The sequence below is a fragment of the Kogia breviceps genome, chromosome 5, assembly GCF_026419965.1.
Source record: "Kogia breviceps isolate mKogBre1 chromosome 5, mKogBre1 haplotype 1, whole genome shotgun sequence".
Lineage (NCBI taxonomy): Eukaryota > Metazoa > Chordata > Mammalia > Artiodactyla > Physeteridae > Kogia > Kogia breviceps.
In genome coordinates this window covers 83237498-83259931 of record NC_081314.1, presented here as the reverse complement: position 1 = coordinate 83259931, position 22434 = coordinate 83237498, and the positions used below count along the sequence as shown (strand labels likewise).

The following is a 22434-nucleotide window of genomic DNA, read 5'->3' as shown; positions in this document are numbered from 1 at the left end:
TGAACTGAAACCTGAAGCATTAATGTAAGATAATTACAGGAAATTAGAAGAGAAAGAGCATTCCAGGCAAAGGACCAGTGTGGGCAAAGGACCTGGGTTTTAAAGGACCTTGGAGAATTCTAGAAACTTAAGACCAACATGCTGGAAGATGGTGGGTGAAATTGGCAAAAGATGACATGAGAGATAGGAAAGGTCTAGATCGTGCACAGCATTACAAGTCATAGTATTTGGCTTTTATTCCTTGGACATTAGAAAACAGTTGAGGGAATTCCCTGGCTTCCAGTGGGTAGGACTCCACACTTTCACTGCAGGGGACATGGGTTCGATCCTTGGTCAGGGAACTAAGATGTTACAAGCCACTCATCTGGGTCAAAAACAAACAAACAAACAGAACAACAACAACAACAAGAACAGTTGAAGAGCTAGGAAAAAGCATGTATCAATTTATGTTAAAAGATGACCCTGGGTCTTATATGAAAAAGAGAAATAAAAGAATAAATGTACAGGAGCAAAAGCAGAATGAAGGAAATGAGTTATAAGATTATTGTCATCCTCCATTAAATAACTGTTGGTGGCTTTTTAGTAACAGTGGAAATAGTGAAAATTATCAGACTGTACATCTATATTGATAGTAGATTGCTTGTGGATTCAATGTAGGGTGCAAGAGAAAGAGAAGTCAAGGATGACAAAAAAAAAAGCTGGAACCCCTTTGGCATAATTCAGATGACCACACATTTCAATCTTACCATGTCTCCCTAGCTGGTAAAATTTTACATTAATTTCTTTACATTTAAACATTTCTATGCCCACAAGGGCCAAAAAAGCAACATAAATGAGTAAAGTGAAATGAGTGAGGACTGTGAAAAACTCTTTATAGTTTCCTTCCTTGGACATTGCATGTGGCAAAAACCACCAATAGTTGACCCCTAGTAGCAGCTATTCACATCTTCTAGCATAATAACAGAATTCCAAAATTTTACCTAGGCCCATGGCCATCCAAAACACAGACTGTCAATGAGAGTTTCTCAGGAAGGCTTAACTGTATGAATGATACAGAATAAGAGATTTATTGCAGACATTAGACCTTATAAAACTGTGGGATATGGTGAAGACTGCTTTACCTCTGCTTCTGGTGGCAGGTCTGTAGTCCCTACAGGTCAGCAGGGGCAACAGTTGGGAAGAAAGCCTGGATGTGAAACAGGGAAGCATGAGAACAAACTGGAACTTGCCAAGACAAATTGGGAGTCCATAACTGCAAATGAGAAACCGCATTCATCTCACTGCCTCCTCCTCTCAATGGGAAAAGTAGCAAAAAAAATTGTAGCCATCTTTAATCTACAGGACTGACTATATTTCTTTTCCTTCCTTGCAGTTAAGTATGTGAGCACTTTGGTGTTCATGATGTGTCTAGATGAGGATTTTTTTAAACTTTAGGGATTTAACGGCCTCCTAGAATCTAAGTATTGGATTAATTCATTCTGGAAAATTCTTTTTTTAAAAAATAAATTTATTTATTTATGGCTGCATTGCGTCTTTGTTGCTGTGAGTGGGCTTTCTCTAGTTGCAGCGAGCAGGGGCTACTCTTCATTGCAGTGTGTGGGCTTCTCATTGCGGTGGCTTCTCTAGTTACAGAGCATGAGCTCTAGGTGCACAGGCTTCAGTAGTTGTGGCTCGCAGTCTCTAGAGCTCAGGCTCAGTAGTTGTGGCTCACAGGCTTAGTTGCTCCCTGGCATGTGGGATCTTCCCAGACCAGGGCTCGAACCTGTGTCCCCTGCATTGGCAGGAGGATTCGTAACCACTGCTCCACCAGGGAAGTCCTGGAAAATCCTTAGATATTATATTTAAAATGCTGCTCAACTATATTCTGTCTGTCTCTCTCTCTCTCTTTCAGATCTCCAATTAGAAGTATGTGAGACTTTCCCACTCTATCATCCCTGTCTCTTAATCCTTCCTTCCATCCTTCCTTGGAAAAAGGATATGTCCAGTAGCTGGGATGGAACAATAGGATCTTGGAATTTCCTCTTCCTATAGACTACCTTATATCCTTTAAGAAAGATTTTCAGGGAACTGTTTGAACTTGAAATTTTTTGAGTCATTCAGTTATGCAAGATCATCTTTAAACATTGGTTTAGGGTTTTCCTAAAATATTTTGTCATCCCCAAAATTTGGTTGATGGAGGCCCACCCATCTCTTTCATAAATGAGAGGGAATAAAAAGAAGACTGCATGAATCTGTATAATTATTCAACAAATCTGCATTAACAGTGACCTTCTCAGAGAGGCCTTCCTTTCTAAATATCACCCAATAGCTCAGCACCCTCTTTTCCCTTCCTCAGCTCTATTTCCTTCATAACACTTATAACTCTCTGAAGTGTATTATTTGTTCACATGTTTATAGACTCACTTCCTCACCAGAATGTAAGTCCACGAGGGCAGGAAGTTTGTCTTCTTCTCAGTTTTATCTCCAGCAGTTAGTACAATGTGTGACACATAGTAGACACTCAAAATATTTGTGGAATGGATGAATGACAACTATGTCAGGCATTTTGTTGGGGTCTGGAACACAACGATGAAGGAAAGAAACACAGTATCCTCTCTTGTGTATCTTAATTTCAACCCAACTGTCCTCCTTTACTGAAATTTTTCAGTTTTGTTATTTGATCTGGAAATTAGTCTGAGGAAGCCTTTATTGCATGTACCATGTTCTCTGAGATGTAAATATTAACTCTCCATACCAGGGACATCAATTGTGAGCACTTGAGAAGGATTCCTGAACTATGAATATCCTAGAGTTTGATATTTGGGCCCGGATATCCTCAGACTGATTTGTCCTTTTTCTTCCTCCTGGGATGAGGGAGGGGATATCTATGAAAACCTTGAAGAAAGAGGATTTCACTTATCAAGGGAGAATGTAGCAACCAATCAATAAACAAACATAAATGTTTAATTGTTTTAGTGATATTAATGGCTTTAACTTCATAGCCACCCTGAGACCTTGTGACTTGCCCAAGGTCACACATCTATAGTGTAGCCTAGATGCACACAGTTCAGCTCCAGAATCCATTCTCACTCTTTTCTACATTTTCCCACTCTCTTTTCCTTCTTTTTCTGCCCTCCCCCATCACTTTGATGCCTGGGCGAACTGCCAGAGTTCTTTTTTACATCTTTACCTTCTCTTCTTTCTTCGCCCTATCAGGCAAGAGTTACAAAGGAGTCTTAGATCCCTGCCCAGCTAAGAAGAAAGAAAGGTGGAGGAGAGCCATCCTGGGGTTAAGGAGGAAGAATGAGCCAATCAGACCTTCAAAAACAGGACCTGCCCAGGGAATAAGGCTGTGTCCCTGGAGTACCAGCCACCTAGAATGAATAAATGGATTGAATGGAATGAAAGAACAATGTCCTCAACAACCACAGTCTATGCCACATAACTGGCACAGGGTATTTCTCCAGGATGAAAGTAGAGAACAAGCAACACTGCTCCTTCCAGACAATTTTCCTCCACACACACACCATGTGTTTCCACCCTTGCAAACAGTTTTCTCCTTGCTCACTTCTGAGGCTGGAAACCTTTGCCATCGTCCTAGATGGCATCATCACCCAGCACATTCTCTTCCTCTCAGTGCTACAGAACAACCCTATAGCCCTGCCTCTTCATAGACTGGCCTCTATGGAAAAGGAGGAATCTGCATTTCTCACCCAGCCAAGAAAGGGGGTGGAGAAAAGGAAGGAGGAGCTGCCTAAGGGAGAGCTGGGATGGCCCCTGCTCTGGATCCACTCGAGGTAAACCCAGAGTAGAACCAGGCAGGCTGGAAAATGGCAGAGAGATGGAGAAAAGGTTCAGCAAATGAGATTTTTTTCTTTTAACTTTCATTTTTTCTCATTATTGTAAAAAATGAAAATATGATGAAGAAAGTGAATATTCAATGGAATCCCTATCTCTTAAAATAATCCCTGTTAACAGTTTGCTTCTTTCTCTCTTTTTTTTTTTTCTTTATTGGTCTTTTTGCTTATAAGTATATTTTCTTGTTAAAAAGTTCCAAGAGAATCTTCCCAGTCAGTACCTATTATTCAGGCATCTGTCATCCATCCATGTAATCACTCATAAAATAACTGTTTTTTTAACTTTGTTCCAAATCAAGGGCTTGGCTCTGGGGATACAGCAATAAACAAAATATTACATACAAGAGACTTGCATTCACTTGTAGGAGATAAAGAAACATAGATATATTAATTTATTGTACTTTAAGGTAGGTTTTCCAAATTCATTTTTATTGCTAGAGTAATTCATATAATAAATGTACCAAAATTTATCTATTCTATTGATACTTAGGTTTACTCTAAAATTTTGACAATAAAACATAATGAATATCACTGTATAGTTTGTTTCTTACAACATCTTTTACATATTTTTATAAGTTCTTTTAAATATAAACAATGGGCTAGGGCTTCCCTGGTGGCGCAGTGGTTGAGAGTCCGCCTGCCGATGCAGGGGACACGGGTTCGTGCCCCGGTCTGGGAAGATCCCACAAGCCGTGGAGCGGCTGGGCCCGTGAGCCATGGCCGCTGAGCCTGAGCGTCCGGAGCCTGTGCTCCGCAGCGGGAGAGGCCACAGCGGTGAGAGGCCCGCATACCACAAAAAAAAAAAAAAAAAAAAAAAGGGCTAAAAGTTTATATGACATTTTTGTGTCATATATTTTAAAATATTTAAAATTTCAATGACAGTAACCTAAAATAGTTTCTAAAAGATCAAAGAAATTAACATTCTTCCCAAGTGAATGAAAGTGCCAGAGCTTATCCCTGCACCATGAACCTTGAGTTATATTCATATTTTAAACAGAAGGAGGAAAAAAGGAGAAGGAAAAATTATCTAATTCCTATATCAAATGGCATTTCCTTTTAATTATCTTTCCATATGCTTATTAGCCAATCAAATTGCTAGATAACAAATTCTTTCTGGGCAGAAACATTTTAATTCTTGCTTGTCACTGTGTCCCTAGAACTCAGCACACTCCACACAACACAGAGCATGATAAATATAGAAAATAAATGTTAAGCAAATTGTAGTTGAGCTGAATTTTTAGGTACTGAATGGATATAAGGTAAGGAGTACAAAGAGAATGAGAGGAAAAATGGAAATTAGTAGACATACATAACTGAGAGATACTGAAAAAGAGAATGATGTACTGAGAGGGAATAAGAGAGATTCTGAGAGAGATGTTGGTATAAATTGTGAGAGTTTTCAGTACTGTGTTCTCTGTTTCTGGAACACCTGTCGATCATTATCTCATTTTCTGCGTTGATTCTTTAACGCCTAAATCTTTTCTTTCCTATTGTCTATTGCTTTATACTCTTGCTTTACTTTGGATACATTTCTTTTGTCACATGGTACTTTCCATATTCCTTCTTTGGTAGGCTGCAGGGTGTGAATCTAGTCTTTTGTTTCTGGATCTATGGCTTAGTCTATGCCCTCTGGCTAGCTGATGGGAGGAGTGGAAAGGGCCAGGATCAGAGTCTCCTCCCCAGTCTAGAGAAGCACAGTCCAACAATCCTATGATTTCTACTATGATTTGAAGCAGAAGTCAAGTCTATTAAAGTCCTAATTGACTTCCCCCACCCAATGCCCTAATAGTGTTTGTCACCCAGTAGTCATTCAATAAATAAGTGATAAATAATGTACAGCATGTGACTGTAGTTAATAATACCATACTGCATATTTGAAACTTGCTAAGGGAGTAAATATTAAAAGTTCTCAACACAAGGAAAAAAAAATGTGTAACTATGTATGGTGACGGATGTTAACTAGATTTATTGTGGTGATCATTTCACAATATTTACAAATATTGAATCATTATGTTCATACCTGAAACTAATATGTTATTATGTCAATTATAAATTAATTGATTTGAGGGCAAAAATAAGTAATGAGTGAATAAGTGAAAGAACAAACAGATGGATGAATGAGTAAGCCTTCGGTCATTTTGAGGAAGACGGTGGCAGGGTCAGGGGGCAAAGCACCACAGAGAAAACAAAATTAAAGGTCAACAAAAAGCATTAGCCAGAGTGATAAAATATATAGCATTATGGCTAAACAAACTAGAGCTCAGACAATTAAGGAGATGACAGCAGTTAAAAAATATTAAGAATAGAATGAGAAGGTCTAATATAAATCTAATGGAAATTCCAGAAGAAGCTAGTAAAGATAATAGAAGAAAGGCAATGTTCAAAGAATTAATTGCTCAGAAATGTCCATAATTGAAAAAACTCAAGAAAGTTTAGATTGAAGACATATAGTAAGACATGGACAGGATAAATACAAATCTTACCTAGACACTATGGACAAAGCACAAATCTTTTAAAAGCAACTAGAAAGTAGAGAAATATTACCTATAAAGGAATAAAAGTTTGACTGTCAGCAGATGTCTCAAATGAGCTCTATACTCATCTAACTTATTATGCAAGATTGACAATGTCATCAATATATTTTCAGACAAAGAAAGTCTTAAAATGTTTACAATTAATAGCCCATCGCTAAAAGAGCTACTAATGATGCTACTTCAGAAAGAATAAAACTATGCCAAGAGGAAAAAGAAGGATGGAAAAAAGCAGTGATGACCAAATAACTTGATAAACCTATGGTTAAATCTAAATAAATATTTATGACAAAATAATAATGATGACTTATAGGGGCATAAAAGCAAGTTTGATAACTGAGTCACTTTGCTGTACATAAGAAATTAACACAACAATGTAAATCAACTATACTTCAATAAAATTTTTTAAAAAGAGGAAAAATACTAGACAAAAGTAACACAAAAGACTGAAGATGGAGAATTCACTGTTAAAAATTTGAAGAACATTTTATTGTTTGGAAGACATATAGAGAAACAGATTAATGTTTGAATTTTTAAAGGCAAGTATGTATGTGAAAAAATTAATGGTAATTAAATCTTGCATATAATTTACACACCATTGGGGAGAGGGGGAGGGAATACAGTGCAACCATTCCAACAGAAGGCAGGAAAAGTGCAAAAAAGAAAAAAAAACAAAAACCCAAAACATAAAGATAAGGAAGTAGAAATCAATCCTCATAGATTACTAATCATTATCCTATCAAACATAAGTGGATTTAATCCATGTTAAAATTCTCCAATTGGACCGCTGTTTTAAAGAGACAGACCTATAACTTTAAACAATGCAAGAGTAAAAGTAAAAGAGGTGGTGGTATCAAAAGGACACAGGAGCCAGCATAAAGGATTGGTCAAAGCTAGGGAGTTTGAGTATAAAGAGAATAATAACTCTATTTCCAGCAACAGGTTTTTAGTCTCTAAGCATATTTTTATTGAATAAATAAATGATTGAATGCATGAAGGGTGTGACATTAGGGGTGTGCCTGGGTGGTGCAAGGGTCTGATGGTATCAAAAATTACGCTTAAATACAAGGTGTTTCACCATGAGGACACACTGAAGGAACTGCATTTCCAGAGAGACACATCAAGAGGGCTTGAAAATGGGCAGTTATGACAGGTAAGCAGGGGGAGGGGAGGGATAGAGGGGAGGGCTCCAGAATGTGGGGGTTAAGTGGTCAAAAACAAAAGACTAAAGGAGCAAGATTAAGGATGCAGATCACTCAGCTCCATCCCCACTGGAGGGAGGTGACAGAGGGTTGTAAATTGAGGACAGAGGGTTGTAAATTTAGAACAGAGGGAAGATCTGATTGCCTTATGAAAGGCAGGGAGTAAATGTGAGACTCCTTATTACTGAAGGTTGGTGTCTGCTTTGCAGAGCTCCTATACTTTCCCAGTTTGTGCTAGCCTGGACTTTGAAAATCCTCATTAGACTATTCATCCTTAGAAGCTCCATCAGAGCAGCAGTTTTTGTGTGTTTTGTTCACTGCAGAATCACCAGACAGAGATAAGCACTGGCTGTAGAAGGCAGGCAATAAATACTTGCTGAGTAAGTGCAGTGCCCCTGGTGGCAATTCTGTCTTGTGCTTTCCATAGCCCTGATCTGGGAAAATACCCAAGTCCAGATGAAACCTATGCTTCTTTGTTTAATATGCCAGTTTTAGCTGTAGACCCTCAAAAGCCCCTCCTGAGGAAGTGGGCAGGGGGTTAGATCCGCACACAGGAGTTAGTAAGACCTGATTCACAGTTAAGCTACTCTAGCTACCCAGACTTTGAGAACTTCACTTCCCTTCATTTATAAGAGGATGCTAACAATTGTATTTCTCTCCATGTGTTTGTTGAGAATTAAATGAATCACATATATGAAGCACTTAGGTGTTTAACACATGGAAAACATCTCCAAATATTATTATTATTATTACTATTATTATATTTAACCAGATATTTACTATTTCTGTTCCTCTTCATTCCAAAAGTTCCAATTTTCCCTTTAGCCTGAAGAACTTTCTTTAACATTTCTATAGAACAGGACTAATGGACACAGATCTCATAGTTTCTCTTAATCTGAGAATGTTATCATTTCACCTTCATTCTTTCTTTTTTAATTTTTTAATTTAATTTTATTTTTTTATACAGCAGGTTCTAATTAGTTATCTATTTTATACATATTAGTGTATATATGTCAATCCCAATCTCCCAATTCATCCCACCACCATCTATATTCATCAGGATATTGGTCTGTTATTTTCTTTTTTTGTAGTATCTTTGTCTGGCTTTGGTATCAGGGTGATTGTGGCCTCATAGAATGAGTTGGGAGTGTTCCTTCCTCTGCAATTATTTGGAAGAGTTTGAGAAGGATGGGTGTTAGCTCTTCTCTAAATGTTTGATAGAATTCGCCTGTGAAGCAATCTGGTCCTGGACTTCTGTTTGCTGGAAGATTTTTTTTTTTTTTTTTTTTTAATGGTACACGGGCCTCTCACTGTTGTGGCCTCTCCCCTTGCGGAGCACAGGATCTGGACACACAGGCTCCGCGGACATGGCTCACGGGCCCAGCCGCTCCACGGCTTGTGGGATCTTCCCAGACTGGGGCACGAACCCATGTCCCCTGCATCGGCAGGCAGATTCTCAACCACTGCGCCACCAGGGAAGCCCTTGCTGGAAGATTTTTAATCACAGTTTCAATTTCATTACTTGTGATTGGTCTGTTCATAGTTTCTATTTCTTCCTGTTTCAGTCTTGGAAGGTTATATCTTTCTATGAATTTGTCCATTTCTTCCAGGTTGTCCATTTTATTGGCATAGAGTTGCTTGTAGTAGTCTCTTAGGACGCTTTGTATTTCTTCAGTGTCTGTTGTAATTTTTCCTTTTTCATTTCTAATTTTATTGATTTGAGTCCTGTCCCTCTTTCTCTTGATGATTCTGGCTAAATGTTTATCAATTTTGTTTACTTTCTCAAAGAACCAGATTTTAGTTTTATTGATCTTTGCTATTTTCTTTGTTTCTATTTTATTTATTTCTGCTCTAATCTTTATTCTTTCTTTCCTTCTACTAACTTTGGGTTTTGTTTGTTGTTCTTTCTCTAGTTCCTTTACGTGTAAGGTTAGATTGTTTATTTGAGATTTTTCTTCTTTCTTGAGGTAGGCTTGAATTGCTATAAACTTCCCTTTTAGAATTGCTTTTGCTGTATCCCATAGGTTTTGAATCATCGTGTTTTTGTTGTAATTTTTCTCTAGGTATTTTTTGATTTCCTCTTTGATTTCTTCAGTGATATCTTGGTTATTTAATGTATTGTTTAGCCTCCATGTGTTTGTGTTTTTTACGTTTTTCCACCTGTAATTTATTTCTAATCTCAAAGCTTTGTGGTTGGAAAAGATGCTTGATATGATTTCAATTTTCTTAAATTTACCGAGCCTTGATTTGTGACCCAAGGTGTGATCTCTCCTGGAGAATGTTCCGTGTGCACTTGAGAGGAAAGTGTAATCTGCTGTTTTGGGATGGAATGTCCTATAAATATCAATTAAATCTGTTCTGTTGTGTCATTTAAAGCTTGTGTTTCCTTATTAGTTTTCTGTCTGGAGGGTCTGTCCATTGGTGTAAGTGAGGTGTTAAAGTCTCCCACTATTACTGTGTTACTATCGATTTCCTCTTTTATAGCTGTTAGCAGTTGCCATATGTATTGAGGTGCTCCTATGTTGGGTGCATATATATTTATAATTGTTATATCATCTTCTTGGTTTGATCCCTTGATCATTATGTAGTGTCCTTCCTTGTCTCTTGTAACATTCTTTATTTTAAAGTCTATTTTATCTGATATGAGTATTGCTACTCCAGCTTTCTTTTGATTTCTACTTGCATGAATATCTTTTTCCATCCCCTCCCTTTCAGTCTGTATGTGTCCCTAGGTCTGAAGTGGGTCTCTTGTAGACAGCATATATATGGGTCTTGTTTTTGTATCCATTCAGCGAGCCTGTGTCTATTGGTTGGAGCATTTAATCCATTCACATTTAAGGTAATTATCAATACGTATGTTCCTAGTACCATTTTCTTCATTGTTATGGGTTTGTTTTTGAGGGTCCTTTTCTTCTCTTGTGTTTCCCACCTAGAGAAGTTCCTTTAGCATTTGTTGTAGAGCTGGTTTGGTGGTGCTGAATTCTCTTAGCTTTTGCTTATCTGTAAAGCTTTTGATTTCTCCCTCGAATCTGAATGAGACCCTTGCCGGGTAGAGTAATCTTGATTGTAGGTTCTTTCCTTTCATCACTTTAAATATATCATGCCACTTCTTTCTGGCTTGTAGTTTCTGCTGAGAAATCAGCTGTTAACCTTATGGGGGTTCCCTTGTATATTATTTGTCATTTTTCCCTTGTTGCTTTCAATAATTTTTCTCTGTCTTTAATTTTTGTCAATTTGATTACTATGTGTCTTGGTGTGTTTCTCCTTGGGTTTATCCTGCATGGGACTCTGCACTTCCTGGACTTGGGTGGCTATTTCCTTTCCCATGTTAGGGAACTTTTTGACTATAATCTCTTCAAGTATTTTCTTGGGTCCTTTCCCTCTTCTCCTTCTGGGACCCATATAATGTGAATGTTGTTGCATTTAATGTTGTGCCAGAGGTCTCTTAGGCTGTCTTCATTTCTTTTCATTCTTTTTTCTTTATTCTGTTTCATGGCAGTGAGTTACACCATTCTGTCTTCCAGATCACTTATCCATTCTTCTGCCTCAGTTATTCTGCTATTGATTCCTTCTAGTGTATTTTTCATGTCAATTATTGTATTATTCATCTCTATATGTTTGTTCTTTAATTCTTTTAGGTGTTTGTTCTTTAATTCTTCTAGGTCTTTGTTAAACATTTCTGGCATCTTCTTGATCTTTGCCTCCATTCTTTTTCCAAGGTTCTGGATCATCTTCACTATCATTATTCTGAACTTTTTTTCTGGAAGGTTTCCTATCTCCAGTTCATTTAGTTGTTTTTCTGGGGTTTTATCTTGTTCATCTGGTACATAGTTCTCTGTCTTTTTATCTTGTCTCTCTTTCTGTGACTGTCTTTCTCATTGTTTTGGTGCAAATTCTTTATTAAAGGGATAATGAGTCCTTTCTCTTTCATTTCCATAACAAAAGTTCTCAACTCTGGTGCAATTTTTTTTATCCATTTAAGGTTTTTTTCTTTATTATTTCAATATAAACTTTTAAAAATTAGCTATCAAATATATCTGGAATTGCTTTTGAATTTAGTCAGCTAGAGTGTAATTTAATTTCTTGTACACTAATGGCCACTTCTATTCCTACTAACTAGAAATGCCATCTTTCCATGTCTGCTAGTGTTTTTGTTTGTTTTTCTATATTCTATTCTAGTGCTAAGTTAGCCTTTTATAAAACTAATACTGCAGCATTCCATATGTTACCAATTTAGAGTACATTTTGTTAGCTGGCCATCCAGTCTATTCTGTTTTCTTTTTAAAAACTTTCTCAGATATCTTTAGATAATTTCTCTTCCCAATATTTTTAAAATACAAAATTGCACTCTTTAATTAAGGCTTTTAATTTATATTTGGCCATCTCAGAGTAATTGTAACATTAGGTTGGTCAGTGTAGATAACTATGGCTCCCTATTGGATAGATACACCATCTGTACAGCCAAAGGTTAACACATACAAAGCAAAAAAGGCAACAGTTACTGCAGCTTAGGCCTTGTGACCAATTACACATGATTTAAAATTACTTCCCATCCACATTACTTGTCCACCATTTAACATTGCAACCAAAGTGTTACACATGTGTAACAATCACTAATGGGCAAAAATACGAAACCTGTAATATTTTGTATTATAAATATACTCATGCATTAGCAAGCAAGGGATTTGCAGTGAGAATCTACAGCTGCAGAAGCCTGAAACTGATTTACAAAAATTGTTAAATCATTAAAAGATTGTTTGAAAATATATACTTCTTGTTGCAGACTCCCACTGTACATACAACTATAAACACTGTTCCCTATGTAAACAATATAGTAAATGTATAACAAGACGTGAAAAGTCTGGACATGTCCTTCAAATAGATATTAAAGGCAATGTCTTTTTTTTATGTTCTGCAGCCCCATTTAAAAAAATTTTTTTAATGTTTTATGCAATTTTTAAAGGTTACACTCCATTTACAGTTATTACAACATTGTCTATAGTCCCCATGTTGTATAATACATTTTTGTAGCCTATCTTACACCCAATAGTTTGTACCTCCCCCTCCCTCACCCTTATAATACCCTTCCCCCTGCACTGGTAACCACTACTTTGTTCTCTATATCTGTGAGTCTGCTTCCTTTTTGTTACATTCCCTAGTTTGTTGTATTTTTTAGATTCCACATATAAGTGATATCATACAGTATTTGTCTTTCTCTGTCTGATTCCATTTAGTGTGATAATCTTTAGTTGCATTCATATTGCTGCAAATGGCATTGTTTCATTATTTTTTATGGCTGAGTAGTATTCCATTGTATATATGTACCACATCTTCTTCATCCATTCATCTGTTGTTGGACACTTAGGTTGCTTCCATATATTGGCAATTGTAAATAATGTTGCTATGGACATTGGTGTGCATGTGTCATAGCAGTCCCTTTTTATGCTTGATGAAACTGAGATGAAGAGTTTAAACTGTTCATGATCACATTCCTAGAAAAGTACAGTTGATAAGCAAAATTTTTACTATTAAACATAAATGATTCAGAGATTACTGAATCTCCACTCCACTTCTAGCCACTTATCTTAACAAACATAGTTCCTGCTCATAATTCATCTCAGGGTGAATCCCTCTCCTTTTGGAAAAAATAATTGCTGAAGATTACATTTTATTTACTTATTTCAACTTTTTATTATATAGACAATTTAAAACATAAACAAAAAAAGAGGGGAGTTCCCTGGTGGTCTAGTGGTTAGGATTCAGTGCTTTCACTGCTGTGGCCCAGGTTCAGTCCCTGGTTGGGGAACTGAGATCCCACAAGCCGCATGGCATGGCCAAAAAACAAAACCACAACAGAGTAGTATAATTTCATGGGTCTATCATTCAATCTTAGCAAGTATACATCTCATTTAGCATAGTGTTTTTGAGGTTCATTCATGTTGTATAAAATGCATCAGTAATCCATTATTATTATTATTATTATTATTATTTTGTGGTATGCAGGCCTCTCACTGTTGTGGCCTCTCCCTTTGCAGAGCACAGGCTCTGGAAGCACAGGCTCAGCGGCCATGGCTCATGGGTCCAGCCGCTCTACGGCATGTGGGATCTTCCCGGACCAGGGCACGAAGCCGTGTCCCCTGCATCGGCAGGCAGATTCTCAACCACTGCACCACCAGGGAATCCCTGTAATCCATTACTTGCTGAATGGTATTGCATTCTATGAATACAAAAAGTTGGTGTATTCATTCAATAAGGAGATTTAGATTGTTACCAACTAGGCAGTAATGAACAATGCTGCTATGAATAGTTGGGTATACATCTTTGCATAGATAAATGTTCTAATTCCCTTGGGTAGATTCCTAGGAAGAAATTGCCAGATGGTTTTTCAAAGTGGCTATATCATTTAACAGTCCCACCTGTAATATCCAATTGCCGTATGAAAGTTCCAATTTCTCCACACTCTTCCACATCTTCATTTATATATCTTTTTTGGTGAAAAGCTTACTCAAATCTATTTAAATCTAATAGGTTTAAAGGATTTTTAATAGGAATATATGTCTTCTTATTTTTGAGATACAAGAGTTTATTATAGATTCCAGATGCAAATCCTTTCAGATGTATGATGTTTTCCTTCTGCCTGAAGGATGATCTTTAACATATCCTATAGGGCAGGTCAGCTGGTAATGGATTATTTCAACTTTTGTACGTCTAAAAGCATCTTTTCACAGATGACTTTTCTCAGAATGGTCTGATGAACTTTCCAGTGTATACCTGTTGATGTATGGGGGCTTCTCATCTTCTTAAGCACTGATGATTCCCTGCTGTCTTCCTTCTGCATCTTTGTGCACAGGTAAGTGGGAAGCCACAGACAATCAGCAGCTCCAAGATCCATTTGATAAACACAAGAAAGGAGGTGTCAGAACAGTCTGGTTCTTACACCAATATATAAGCATAAATCTTTGAGGCAAAAAATTGTTATAGCCTTACTAAAAGGGATAATATTACAAATAAACACAGAAGCAAGCTGATAATAATGTAAGAGTATGTAAAAAGGTAAATACATACACAAAGATTAGTCTTTTCCTTCTTTTTTTATCACCTGTGAGCTTTTTATTTAATTTACTTTTATATGTTATGTTTAATACACAAATAGATAATAAATTTAAAGCCTTTACCTTTATTTTTAATACATAATTAAATCAGACATTGTATATATCATATAGGAATTAACCTCTTAACTTGTAACATCTTTCTGCTAAACAGACAATATACAATCCAATGAGATAGTTCCATTCTTTTTAAATTTAATTTTAATTTTATTTTGGCCTCACTGTGCCGCATGCAGGATCTTAGTTCCCTGACCAGGGATTGAACCCACGCTGTGTCACCTACAGTGGAAGCGTGGAGTCTCAACCACTGGACCACAAGGGAAGTCCCAACACTCTTTGGTTCATATCAAGGCTTTGAAATCCAGTGAAAAATTTACACTTACAAGCATATCTCAATCTAAATGCTAAATTTTCATCAGAAATACTGACTCTGCATTTAGAGTTCATAAAATTTACAGTTGAAAGAGTAGATTCACATATGCAAGTTGTTTTAAGCATATTAAAAATCTTCCCAATAACTGGATTGAATACCAGTGTTTAAAGTTATATTAATTAAAATTCAATAAAATTAAAAATTCAGTACTTGGTGGAACTAGTCACATTTTTGTGTTTGACAGCCATGTTGGGTAGTGGCTACTATACTATACAGAATAGCTCTAGAGAGTAATTGGGTGGCTGGGGAACAAGGATGGTTTCAAATTTGTATTATTTCCGTACATGACTTAACACAAATACATGAATAAAACATTGTCTTGTTTTAAAGCAATATGGTAACGAGTAAGTTGTAGAGATCGCAAATGCACCCCTACAGGATGAATGTGGGGGCAAAAGAGTTATCTTAACATTATATAAGTTTCTTGTGACTGAAAACAAAAGTCCTAGTAACAACATTTCATAAACATATTCCAAAAGTGCTGTATCACAGAAAACTTATTTCAAAGTAAAGATTATACACCTGGTAAAACTACACTATTTAATTAAAAGAATAGGATCAGGGGACTCTATTTAACTAAAAGAATAGGATCAGGGGACTTCCCTGGCTATCCAGTGGTTAAGACTCCGTGTTTCCACTGCAGGGGTCAAGGATTCGACCCCTGGTCAGTGAACTAAGATCCTGAATGCTGAGTGGCATGGCCAAAAAAAAAACAAAAGAAGAGGATCAGAGTGTTGATGAAGATATGGCTGTTTAAGGTAAATGCAAACAGTTTGAATAGAATACTTTTGTAAAATGTGAGTAGAAAATAATCAATAATTATAATTAATATTTTATATATTTGATTTCAAATACATATGAACTTCAAAAATAAATTAGATACTATAAGTTTAGAAATATGTACATTTAAATATGTGATTATATTAAATATATGTGTAAAAGTTATTTCTGTGTATGTTCATAGTAGCATTCGTTTTATAGTTTTGTTGATAGTGTTTATTCTTGTCTGGTTTTAGTGTTGGTGTTAGGAACTTCAAATACAGAAGTGAGGACAAAGTGAAGACTCTTCTTCCTTATACTGAAATGGGCATATAGCAGGAGAATTAGCACAACATTGCCTTGAATTCTATAACTTACTTGTTTTTTTAATGGTTATTAGTCCATTCAGTGTCTGCAGTTCTTTTTCAGCAAATTTTGGTAATTGTATTTTCTTAGAAAATTTCCTTTTTCTCTCCATTGCCATTTAAAAAAATCTTCCATAATTTTTCAATGGTTCCACATATTTAGTAATGTCTCATTTCTTATGAACCTTTTCTCAGAGGAGCGAATAGAGCTTCAGAAAGCCTAGAGAAGAAAAACCCCATTTTCTAGATGAGATAGACTAGGCTCCTGAATAAATAAATAAGAAGAGGAAACCCATTTTGAAGAGTGTGTTATATATTCAGGCGTGGGGACATGAGGTTTTTTTCCCAGTTTCTAAAAGAAGCAAAATATGGAAAAGAAGAAAAGGGAAACCACTGTTCACTGTCCTGAGGTTAGGCAGGGTAGACAGACTGGGTACAGAGAAAATTGAAGAGGTAACATTTCCTAGCAGGGACAAACTAAAAAACAGAGGACAGAGTTCTGTTACACAGGGCTCAGCCTCCGGATCTTTATCTCCTAGATTCCAAGCCTGGTTGGGGGGAAGATATGGGAAATTCACAGTTGTGGTATTTTGGGGATTTGAGTGGGAAGGGGATCGTGTTAGTGTAACCACCTCCTCCCCATCTCTGCTCTACAGCAAAATGGAAGAAGCCTCACGAATGCACCTCATTCACACACACACACAGCATGAAGAGTTGGAGGCTCTGTTTAGTTGCAACATGTTTCCAGATAAAAACCTCCAGAGAGAGCTTGCTTTAAAACTCAACCTACCAGGTGTCAACAGTAAAGGTCTGTCTGATCCTCTGAGGTGTGCTTTGAGCCCCCATTCAAATTACATTCTACTTAGTATTCAACCTGGAAATTCCCTCTGTAACACAATGAAGAAATAACATTGTTACTTCATTGTAACACAATGAAGTAGTAACACTTCATTTATTGAGTACCTACTGTGTGCTAGTACTGAGCTGGGCACTTTGTATATGTTGGCTTTATTATCATCCAGTTTAAAAGATGAGGAAAAGTGAGTTTCGGGAGCCAAGTGACTGGGTCACGGAGATAATACATAGTATAACTGGAATTAGAATTCCAGAGGTACGAAAGAGCTCAAATTAGAGAAATGGCTCTCATCCAGACAGACTTCTTACTCAGGAACTTCTCTAGCAAAACCCTGCAATCATTTATTCACAACATTACCAACAGACAAGTAACTCCTCCAACATCTGAGTCTGCTAAGGCCCCAAATTTTTGTTAGAATATTGTTCACTGAAGAGGCCTTCTAAAATAATCCTTGAAAATCCCTTAGTTCAAATTCTCCACCTTTCCCTACATCCCTGAACTTCCTTCTCTTCTCTAGAGTTCAGGACCCTTTCTCTGAAAGGTTGTGTTGGGGAACACAACCTCTGAGACATACCCTCCTTTTTGTTCTTTCTTTTTCCTCTAGGTCCCAGCCTTGATCCCTCATTGTTCCTATTGACTCCATTCATACCTACCTCTGCTCTTTCAGAACTCAGTTTCATAGTGATTTGGAGAGGACATGAGGGTTATAATCTCACTTTTTTCACCCAGGAGAAGCCTCAAACTCCTTCTCCAGTAACAGACCATAATCTCCTCTCTTCCCCCACTCCCAGATTTGGTTCAGGAATCAGCGGTTCAAAAAGAGGAAGCAGCAGTGGCAACTAGAGCAGCAATCACTAAAGCTACCGAACCAGGTCCTTCTAGCCAAGAATGTGCCCACAGCATCAACCAGTCCTCATTCTTTTCTCCCTGCAGTTTCACATTCCTATAGCTCCCACTCACCTCAGCCCTTAGACCCTTTCCATTGGGCAGGGGACTCTATAATCACTGAGATTGCTACAAGTGATGTCCAAATGCAAGATCCTCAGTTGGAGAGGCTAGTGGTCTCAATTCCTGCTTTGTACTCTGATGCCTATGACATAGCAAAAATCATGGAACTGTACAGTTTTCCTGATGAGGATGAGATAGCCAGCTCTTCTTTCCACTCTCTGTATCATTATCTCTCACCGACAAGGCCCAGTTAGAACAGAGTTCCTCTCTTAGCCTCTTTGCTGATCCAGCTGTAGGTTTATCTCCTGGGCAAACCTGCTTCAGTATGACAAAGCTGGAGCTTTGCAGCCTACAGTCTAAGAAACAGCCTGGAATTCCAGAACCCCTTCAGTATGGCACACTTTGGATATTGCCAATCAAAGTAACAATAAATATCAGACAGTATTGAAAAAGGATCTTCTTGCATCGTGTACATGCTCTTTCCTTTGTCTGCTTTTAACCCAAATATCTGGCTCAGTGTTACTTTGCTACACAATCAGCCCCACAACTCTCCCTGGAGAGGCCTTCCTAGTCCCTTCGATTGCCAATGAGACTGCAAAATTCCCTCTTCTCAAAACTATCTTTGACTTTTTTTTTTTTTTTTTTTTTGCGGTATGCGGGGCCTCTTACTGCTGTGGCCTCTCCCGTTGAGGAGCACAGGCTCCGGACGTGCAGGCCCAGAGGTCATGGCCCACGGGCCCAACCGCTCTGCAGCATGCAGGATTCCCCCGGACCGGGGCATGAACCCACGTCCCCCACATCAGCAGGCGGACTCTCAACCACTGCGCCACCAGGGAAAACCCCCTTTGACTTTTTAAAAGGTCAGTAACATTTAGGGGTCATCCACTTTTAATGGCAGCAGGTTTATAAACTTACATTTCCAACAAACTTTTAGAATGACAGTTAAGCTAATTTTCCAGCTATATGATTAATGAACAAAGTTAATGGCACTTCTCAAAATCAATAATAAACACATAATAAGATAAGTACCTCTCAATGAAAAATATAAAGTATCTAGGAATTAACTAAGAAAATTAAGACTTCTGTACAGAAAAGTTTAAAACTTAATAATGGACATTGGAAATGTTTGAATAAAAGACATTTGAAGCCATAAAATAATCAATTTAACAGCGTTAAAATCATATAAAGCATGTTCTCCAAACACAATGGAATGAAAATAGAAATCAATAGTAGAAGAAAATTCAGGAAATTCACAAATATATGGATATTAAAAAACACACTCTTAAATAACCAATAAAGAAGAAATCAGAAGGAAAATTAGGAAATATGCAAAGATGAATGAAAACAAAAACACAGTATACCAAAACTTATGGGATGAGGATAAATCAGTGCTTAGAAAGAAATCTATAGCTGAAAAAGCCTATATTTAAAGAATAAGATCTCAAACCAACCTTTTTTTTAAATAGGAGGGAAGCTGGCATAGTTATATTAATATCTATCAAATTAAACTTTAAGGCAAAACATTTTGTTGGAAGTAAAAGTATATTAGACAAGGATAAAGGAAACATTTAACCTGAAAGATATAATAATTCTGAATTTATATACATTTAACATAGTCCCAAAATATATGAAGGAAAAATTAACAAAACTCTTGGGGAAACTTAACAAATACATAATCATAATAGATGATTTTATCCATAGGTCAAATGAATAAAAATTTTGTATGGGTTGAGATTTTAACTGTACAGTTAATAGGCTTGATTTAATGAAAGTATGTAGATTTCTGCATTCAACTGGTAGAGAATACACATTCTTTTCAAGTACCTAATGACTACATATTAGACCACGAAGCAAATCTTAACAAACTCAATAACATACAAACAGCATTCTCTGATCATAAGGCAATTTAATTAGAAGAAACTCCAACCTCTCCCTCAATTTAGAAAGTAAAAAGAACATTTCTAAGTGATTAATCAAGCATGGGAGAAATTAGGTGAATAATCTGGTAGCATACATTATATAATAACAATAACTGTATCAGCATTCACTGGGGGAAAGTAATAGAGATAGTAGCAGTAGCAGGTTTGAATGTCTTGTTACCCATCACATTCTGGGTCATCACAGAGGGAATCTTGCAGGGCAAGACTGCAGACCTAGGGTAGAGACATTGGCCCTTAGGTTGTGAGGTTTTTTGCTTACTGTTTTTTTAAAAATTATTTTTGATTTTTTTAATAGTCTTTATTTTTAGAGCAGTTTTCATTTCACAGTAAAATGAGCAGAAGGTACAGAGATTTCCCATACAGCCCCTGCTCCCACATACACACAGCCTTCCCCACTATCAACAACCCACACCAGAGTGGTCCATTTGTTATAACTGATGAACCTACACTTATACATCTTTATTACCTAAAGTCCATAGATTACATTAGAGTTAGCTCTCAGTGTTGTACATTATATGGATTTTGACAAATAGGTAATTGTCATGTATCCACCATTATAGTATCATATAAGATAGTTTCACTGCCCTAAAAATCCTCTGTGCTCCATCTATTCATCCCTTCCTCTCCCCTAATCTCTGGCAACCACTGATCCTTGTCTCCATAGTTTTGCTTTCAAATTAATAACTTTTCACCTTAAGAAACTACAAAAAAAAGAGCAAAATAAATCCAAAGCAAGCAGAAGTAAGCAAATAAAGGCTAAAGTGGAAATAAATGAAATAGAGAATAGAAAAGCAATAGAGCAAACCAATGAAATCAAAATGAGCTAGATTGAGAAGAAGAAGAAGAAGAAGAAGAAGAAGAAGAAGAAGAAGAAGAAGAAGAAGAAGAAGAAGAAGGGGGAGGAGGAGGAGAAGAAGAAGAAGAAGAGGAGGAAGAAAAAGAGGGAGAAGAAGAAGAGGAAGAAGAAGATGAAGGGGAGGAGAAGGGGGAAGGCAGGAGGAGGAAGGGGAGGAGGGGGACAAGGGAGAAGAGAAAAAAGAATCAAATTACTAGAATCAGAAATGGGATGTAACTACCAACCTTACAGATATAAAAAGCATTATAAATAAATATTATGAACATTTGTGTAACTTTTATAATTTGTATAACAAATTAGATAACTTAGACAAAATGGGCAAATTCCTAGGAAGACACAAAATACCAAATCTGACTCAACAAGAAGTAGAAATGCTGCAAATAAACCTTTAACAAGTAAAGAGATTGAGTTAGTAATTAAAAACTTTCCACAAAGAAAAGTCCAGGCCCAGATGGCATCATTGCTAAATTCTACTAAATGTTTAAAGAATTAACAATCCTTTACAAATTCTTCTAAAAAAACAAGAGAACACTTCCTAACTCATTCTGAGACCACTATTATCCTGATACCAAAACTGGACAGCTATATGTAAATAATGAGATTAATACATTTGCTCACACCATATACAAAGATAGACTCAAAATGCTGTAAAGATCTAAATGTAAGACATGAAACCATAAAACTCCTAGACACAGGCAAAACACTCTTTGACATAAATCATAGAAATATTTTATTGGATCAGTCCTAAGGCAAAAGAAAAAAAAACAAAAATAAACATATGGGACCTAATTAAACTTAAAAGCTGCTGTACAAGCAGAAGAAACCATAAACAAAACAAAAAGACAATCTATGGAATGGGAGAAAATATTTGCAGATGATGTGACCAGAAAGGTGTTAATATCCAAAATATACAAACAGTTTATATAACTCAATATCAAAAACACAAGCAACCCAACTGAAAACTGGTCAGAAGACCTGAATAGACATTTCTCCAAAGAAGACATACAGCTGACTAACAGGCACATGGAAAGATGTTCAACACTGCTAACTATTAGAGAAATGCAAATCAAAACCACAATGACCTCACAGCTGTAAGAATGACTATCATCAAAAAGTCTACAAATAACAAATGTTGGAGAGGATGTGGAGAAAAGTGAACCTTTGAATGCTGTTTGTGGGAATGTAAATTGGTGCAGCCACTATGGAAAACAGTATGGAGGTTCCTCAAAAAACTAAAAATAGAACTACCATATGATCCAGCAATTCCACTCCTGGGTACATATCTGGAAAAAACAAAAACACTAATTTGAAAAGATACATGCACTCCAATGTTCATAGCAGCACTATTTACAATAGCCAAGATGTGGAAGCAACCCAAGTGCCCATCAGCAGACAACTGGCTTAAGAAGATGTGGTATATATGTACACAATGGAATATTACTCAGCCATAACAAAGAATAAAATATTGCCATTTGCAGCAACATGAATGGACCTAGAGATTACCATACTAAGTGAAGTCAAAAGAGAAAGACAAATACCATATGATACCACTTATATGTGGAATATAACACAAATGAACATATCTAGAAAACAAGTTAG

At 36.7% G+C, this 22434-nt stretch overlaps 1 protein-coding gene across 1 annotated transcript; it reads left to right on the top strand.

Annotated features, from left to right (window-relative positions):
- The first annotated feature begins 16895 nt into the window (after positions 1 to 16895).
- On the top strand, positions 16896 to 18464 carry ARGFX (arginine-fifty homeobox). Its single transcript, XM_059063931.1, is given in 5 exon segments — positions 16896 to 17027; positions 17029 to 17043; positions 17883 to 18288; positions 18291 to 18370; positions 18372 to 18464. Coding segments are annotated over 5 exon segments (726 nt in total).
- The last annotated feature ends 3970 nt before the right edge of the window (positions 18465 to 22434 follow it).